Source organism: Sinocyclocheilus anshuiensis, unplaced genomic scaffold (genome assembly GCF_001515605.1).
Source record: "Sinocyclocheilus anshuiensis isolate Anshui unplaced genomic scaffold, SAMN03320099.WGS_v1.1 scaffold214, whole genome shotgun sequence".
Lineage (NCBI taxonomy): Eukaryota > Metazoa > Chordata > Actinopteri > Cypriniformes > Cyprinidae > Sinocyclocheilus > Sinocyclocheilus anshuiensis.
The window spans coordinates 523,743-531,442 of NW_015544136.1; the positions used below are offsets into that span (position 1 = coordinate 523,743).

Here is a 7,700-nt window from a genome sequence, read left to right on the forward strand (position 1 = left end):
TGCGATATGACGATTTTTGATCGTGGACGATTAAAATGTCTCCACGATCTGCTTTTGAAGAAATATCATTGTATAGTGCTACAGCTCACATTCTATCAGCTGCAGTTCTGGCACCTCTGTCCGTCTCAATATAATGTACAACGCCACATGCATTCACATCAGTGTTAGCTCAGCGGTAGAGTTACTCTCACGGGACACTGCACTTATGCGCAGTCACAAAACTAGGGTCCAAAATCGGTCCAGTCAGACCTGAACGTCTATAAAACGTTTTAATCACGTGTATCACAAACAATAACACATTTGTGGATTACAGTAAAAAGAAGAGTGTTCTAATTTACCACATATTTTATTGTAAATACTACATTAAAAAATTTTATTCCATTTGTTAAACAGCTACTATTCAAACAAGAAAATAAAAATAGTAGAATGTGGTTAAGTCTGAGTCTATGACAATGGCATTTTCTCTTCATCAGTCAGTTGCTTTAAAAAAGTATAATTGATGTATATAGTGTATGTAGTGTTTTATTTTAATATTTGTTCATTCGATTTCTTGAATGTTACTGCTAAATACTGTACCTGAAAAATAAAGCCCTGTTTGTTTAACGTACAGCCCTGAATATGCCTATACATACCACATAACCAAGTACATTATGTGTTACAACAAATACCTGCAGAGGGCACCAACGGCCTGGTGACGTTTCACTTTACGGCGTGATTAAACAATGTTTACATCCATTTAATTTTAATATTTGGCCACATGCAAACTCAAAAACCTTTATTTTGAAATCGTGATGTACAATAAATGGCCTATTTAGAAATAGGTTGATGTATTCTCCTGTATTGGCAAAGGTTTAAATGATTTATGTTACAAATCTAGTGAGTAATGCACACTGTTTTCCCAGATGAACGTTAAGCAATTCAGATTCACAGCAAATGCAGAGGAATAGTCACACATACAGTCTTTACTGGTAAATTACCGGTAAGTTACCATTAAGAGATGGAGATCATGTGTGAACAGGACCTTTTCAAAAATCCCGGTAAATTTGTTCTGGCAATCATATCGTTCTTATGGAGATGATGTGATTACTCTGAGCTGTTTACAAAGCTTCGCTGCATTTTATTTATTTTTCTATGTAAATAGGCCTATGCGCTATATGGACATCTTTGACCATTGCGCCTCGCAGCTTTTTGTCGCGCTTCTCCATTCATCAGGGCTGCGATGCGCGTCTCATGTTTATAAGAGCAAAATATTCTGATTGGCTGGTAATGTTAGTTTGGTTGAGAGTGAAAGCTGTGCTCCTCTCACACCATTGGTAGGCGAACTCATGGACTCGAAAGTGATATCAACAAGTTTTTTTAAAATGTAGGATTATTTTTTTTCCGCAGCCAAACGCTGCACGGCGGAGATCCGGCACGGTGCCGGAGAACTTTTAGCCCTGCAATTATATATGTAGATATGCAAATAAACACAACACGCAAATAAATCATTGTGCATATCAAATCAACCTGGCCTCTGTAACTGTCTACTCTGTAGCACTATCGTTTTCAATGCAAAAACATTACATTAATTAAAAATTAATTTACCGGTTTACTCATTTAACGTTAACGGGTAGGCGTACAGCAGTGAAAGACAGACACATATAATGGTGTCCTGTATGGAAAGATGTTTCCCAGCCAACAGTTGTCCATTTTCACCTGTACAAGTGAACAGAACACTGAGCATCGGCAGTAATGAGGCGCGTTGGAGTGACGTAACTGCCCCTCTTCGACTGATTGGCTAGAGGAGCTGTCAATCTAGAACTAGTGGACCAATGATGATGTTTTAGCCCTCCCTGATTTACATGAAACTCTAACCGCAAAATCTAAAAGAAGAAGCGCAGAACGTGGAATAAAGAGCAAAGAGAAAAACAGCATAAGCATACAAAAAATAAAAATATGTGCAGAAAATGTAGAAAATGAGAGCACAAAAAACAGAAATATAACCGAGGAAAACATGATTTTGTGTGCAATTAAGATAATTTTGCATTAATATTTCAGTTTTGTGCAATATGATTTTAAATGTGTCCAAAGTTTTTTTTTTTTTTAAATGCGTTATTCAATTTTTGATTTACACTTATTATTTTTTGATCCGTGACCATTGTTTGCTATTCTGGAAACTTTGCTTTCATTTTTACATTTTGTGCAATATAATTTATTTGCGTTTTTAAATTTTGGTTTCACACTTGTTATTTTTTTAACCATGACTGCAATAGATTTGGAGGGAATATGATCCCATACTTTTGTGCTCCACAGAAGAAAGAAAATCATACAGGTTTGGAACAACATGAGGATGAGTGAATGATCACAGAATTTTGAATTTTTGAGTAAACTATCCCTTTAAGTTTTATTTTTTTAATTAATAGGCATATAATATAATTAATTTGACCACATTTTTAATCAGTTTACACCTTGTGTGTATATCATATGATATGTGCATTGCTTGAAGATGCAACCACTTCACACAGTCAGTGTGCCATTTAAAGATAAACATAATGTGCTCTGATGGGACCGCATGCTAAGAAAACTCAACAGCACAATGGATCTACCAATAAAACAACATGAACTCAAGCTGTGAACGCATTCACACCCTGTGAAAAAGACAACAAAAAGTCTTGATAGGAGAGTGTATTTCATCTAACATCTTAACTCTTTCTTTCCTTCCATCTTTCGTCTCCTTCATCTTTCCTTCCCCTCCATTCTCAGGAGTATCCGGTGTCTGAGAAATATCATCCACTGGAACCTGATTACAGCATTTATCCTACGAAATGCCACCTGGTTCGTGGTGCAGCTCACCATGAACCCAGAGGTGCATGAGAGCAATGTGGTGAGTAAACACATACGCAGACAAATATTCTCTTCTCACTCCTATTAAATGTCTTTTCAAAATACACAAACAGTGCACAAATAATCCGTTGTTATTTCTCACAATATGTGCACACCTGCTCTTTTGTTCCATCCATTGTTCGTTCTCACTATTTCTCGCTCTTTGCCCCACTGTTATTCTCTCATTTTGTTGGCACACATGCGGACAAACACAAGTTTATTAAAGGAAATGTTCATTAAAAAATGAAAATTTACTGAAAATTTACTCACCCAAGATGAATTTGGTCCTTCATCAGAACAGATTTGGAAAATCTGCATTGCATCACTTGCTCACCAATGGATCCTCTGCAGTGAATGGGTGCCGTCAGAATGAGAGTCCAAACAGCAGATAAAAACATCACAATAATCCACAAGTAACCCACACCACTCCAGTTCATCAACTAACATACTGTGAAGTGAAAAGTAGCATGTTTGTAAGAAACAAACCCATTATTAACACTTGTTTTAACTTCAAAACATTGTTTCCGGATAAAATATGAGTCAATAATCCATAATAATGAGTCATCTTGTCTGAAACAGGAGAGAAATATGCACTGATACAAAAAACAGATTCACAAAAACAATACATATAGGTAGATTTTGTTGTAGGAGGAAAACAGGGGATTGACTTTTTCACAAGAGGAAGTGGTATGGATTATAGCCTGGTATTTTGGCCAGAAGTGACGGTTTAAAGTTAAAACACCTTAATGTTGGATTTGTATCTTACAAACACGCAGCTTTTCACTTCACAGTATGTTAATTGATGGGCTGGAGTGGTGTGTGTTACTTGTGGAATATTATTATTATGAAGGTGAGTATTTTCAGCAAATTTTCATTTTTGGGTGAACAGTGCATTTAATTGCATTCAAAAACTGTCCCTGACATCTGGGTCTCCGTTTCTGCACTCTAACAGAGATGAAAATCTAACTAGTTTCGGTGCTGTTGGCACTAGATGTGTGTTGGTGGGTGTTTTGGGTGGGAATGTTAACAGCTCAGCCCCTGAGTCACCATCCGCTATGCTTCCCCAAGAATTAATTACCCTCCACATTTCTGTGCTACCTTAATCGACTGAGCCAAGCAATTAATTCATCTACCGCCACGTCAGTATCAGTCCCAAGGGGCTTTTCCATCTACATCCAAATTCAGCCTCATACATTATGATGCACATGGCTTTTCAGAAAGTATCAGTTTGATTGCGCAATGTTTGTCCTTGATTCTTATCTTTTGTATTTGTCAAAGCATAATTTGTACCTGTTTATCTGTATTTTATGTAAGGGCTGACTTAATTGGCTCTTCATGCTAAGATTTGGAACGGCAGTACATTAGTTCTACCTCTGAACTCACCTAGAGAGAAACTTAAAAAGTTTCAAGGGGTTTTAAGATGGAAGTGGTTATTAAGCATTCCTCCAGGTCTTTGTGCTGACAGCAGTGGCCTAATTTTCCTAGTTTCCATTCAAAGAAAACTCCTTTGAGGTGTTTAAAAGTGATAAGAAATTATTTGTGGACAAATGCCTTCCGTCGACCTGACTAGATGAAATCAAATGAGCATTCTTGGACAGAATGGAGAGCCGGAGGCTGTTTAAATGTGAAAGAAATTGTGTAAATATGCGATGTAATTGATGCGCTTGTTTTGAATCGTTTCAATTACAGTTCAAGCAAGTGAACCCAGTTGCCTCATGGTTTATACAAAGAGCATCTTGACTCGATCTGCTTTACTTAACAAGGTTGAGCTTTGCATTATGTATTTTTTATTCTGTACGTACAGGATGCATCAGTTTAGAAATGGCTCACAAGTCAGAGCAAACAGCTCTTCACTGAGTTTTATGAATGACATTTATTGTGAAAAGTGTCACTTTGTGGAGAATTTACACAATGACTGTTGATGAAAGACATTGTTCAGTAAGGAACTGTAAAATTAGCAATAAAGATCCTTATAATCTCTACATGGTCTTAAATTCCTGTCACACCAGGGGGGCTGTTATAGAAGTCGATTGTAAAATTCTGCAGAAGTACTTCTGAGAGCCAGAGCATTTTATGACTGAAGAAGCTTTTCATTTCCCCCCGCTATTTCACATGTTGAAACGTAATCGTAACCCCAGAATACAGTACATGTAATGGTCTATGAACTATTAGCTCACTGATTAATGCTGGGAAAAAATGAAACTTCAATAGTTTCTCAAGCCCATATGGCTGAGATAAGTGTTAGGCCTGAGATTTTGCTTTCTCTTATGTATTTTAAGAGAACTCAGAGGTTTGAAAGTTTATAATCTTTCTGTGACACTTGAATCCCCACTTTAGTAATAACTAGGGGTGTGCCCGAAGCCGAATACCTTATTCGGAAAGGCACGGATAATGGCTTCAAAAACGAATAACGGATAACGAATAATTCTGCCCGAATATTCAGCTGAGGGTGCAGCACAGTCTGGTGTTTGCTAGATTCACAGGTGAGCCAGGGGATCAGTGTGATATTTTACACAAACCTCTAAATTCACACAATAATGAGTGTGTGAAGTGAATGAATGTAAACTTTATGAATGGAAAGAGCACAAATCAAACACTGCATTGCTGTTGCCACGCCGTGCATCTCTCAGAAATCAGAGCTTGGCAAGAGTAGGCCTAATATTACCTAAAATAATACATCATACACGTTCTACTATTTGTGTATATATAAAAGGCAATGAATGATTTAAACTTTATAGGCTACGATATGATACACGAATGAATAAGCACAGCGCAATCACCAATCAAACAGCCGCGTTGCCATCTCTGCACGTCTCTGTCTCTCAAAAACCAAACCAGCTCTCTGTCAGGAGTAGGCTAATAATCAACTTAAATACAGATACATTTTCTACTAGGCCTACATATTTGCTTCCTTATTTTTTGCTGGTTTGCGTGGCATGTGCACATTTGTTTAGTGAAGTTCAAAAAAGACTCGTTAAAGAGTTCTGCATAATGAAAATGTGCACCTTGAATTCATTCAGTCGTGTTCAAATGATCACTAAATGTTTGTCATGAAATCTTCCTACTTGTATGATACATTTTTAGAAATGATTTTTTTCCCATAGGTTTTTCAGACCTGCAAATTACTTAAGTGAAATACTTTTTAAAACTGCGCAGGAACCGGTGAGCCAAAAGAAATCATGTTATTTTACATAAACCTCTAAAATTGCAGTAGGTAAATGTGAAGTAGTTAAATGAGTTTATGAATGAAATAAGCGCAAATAAAACAGCAGTGCTGCAGTTGCCTTTTTCCATGCATTTCCTGGAAATGACTTAAATCAATTTCCATATTTCCAAACTGCATAGGAGCCCTTACTGCTTCAATTAGAAGATATTTAAATATTTATTTATCGGATCACGAAAGGTCCCCAAGCTGGGACTCGAACTCACGTTGCTCGAAGCACAACCGCACTACATCTCGAAGCACTGCCTATACAAGAAAATTGTAGAAGATAGAAGTTGGCTGTTAGAAGATATTTAAATACATGTTATAATCATAAATAAATAATCATTTTAGTTAAACATGGCATATTTGTTCAGTGATAACTACAAAAAAAGATAGGCTGTAAAACCTTAAACATAACGGTCTTATCAAATATAACTGTACGAAGTTCTGGTTCAAGCTCCGTCTACTTCTGGTTTTATCCGAATACAGATACGAATAATTTTGTGATTGTTACAGATACAAATGCAGATACAAATACTGGCTTCGCTGCACAACCCTAGACATAACTCACAGCTGTAATATTCAATCTTGTGCCGAGAGTGACAGATTTTTTATCTTCTCGTGAGACAACAACTTGACAGGGCCCAGTGATGAAATATGGCCAAAACAAAGGAGCGGCGGCTGGGATTAAACAGGATTAAATAGAGGGCTGACACACACTCAAGCCCCTCTGATGTGTGTCTCTTGCAAATGTCAGATGCATCTCTGCTTTCCCATCCAGCCGCAGTTCAGTCATTCTTACATTCACATGTTTTTGATTTTTTTTTCTCTGTTAGATTATTTCTTTATATTTATGTGTGTAAAATGCATATGCACTACCGTTCAAAAGTTTGGGACCATGATTTTTTTTTTTTTAAGAAATCTCTTATGCTCAATAAGGCTGCATTTCTTTCTTCAAAAATACAGTAAAAACAGTAATATTGTGGAATAGTATTACAACTGTAAAAAAAATATTTGTTATTTAAATTACATGTATTTATTTTTATTTTTATTTACTTTACTTACGTACTTGCTTTTGAGTTTTAGCACTTGCTGTAGCATTTGATTTTTTTTTTTTTTGGAAACTAATTTTAGTTGATGGAAACAGCATTTAAAGTAGAAATTATTATTATTATTATTCGCATTATTTATTAGTAGTATGTATTACTTCAGTTTTGTAAATTGATACGCTATTTATACATATAAACTATTTAATTTATACACCTATAATATTTACTACAAATAAGATGAAAACAAAATCTTTCAAATTTCAGTGGGCCTCATTCAAGAAACACAAACAGGCAGAGTAAATTTCTGTGTGAATTGCTTGCAAAATCAAATGTCGCAAAATTGAAATGTTGGGTAACACTTCATTTTAATAAAGACCAGTTCTCACTATTAAGTAGTTGCTTATTAGCATGCATATTTCTAGCATATTGGCTGTTTATTAGTGTTTATAAAGCACATATTAATGCCTTATTCTGCATGACCATATTTTAGATCCCCTAATCCTACCCCATACCTAATGTAGCGAATCAGCTCATGGGGAAATATGAATAATTAATCATAACTAGTTATAATTAATTATAAATAT

General features: G+C 35.9%; 1 protein-coding gene across 1 annotated transcript in view; it reads left to right on the forward strand.

The window, feature by feature from the left end:
- The window catches only part of LOC107694956 (corticotropin-releasing factor receptor 1), a 76,985-nt gene that overhangs the window by 42,567 nt on the left and 26,718 nt on the right, over positions 1-7,700 (forward strand). The window contains exon 3 of the mRNA XM_016494682.1: positions 2,743-2,863. Coding sequence (XP_016350168.1) covers positions 2,743-2,863 — 121 coding nt within the window. The remainder of the gene's footprint in view (positions 1-2,742; positions 2,864-7,700) is intronic.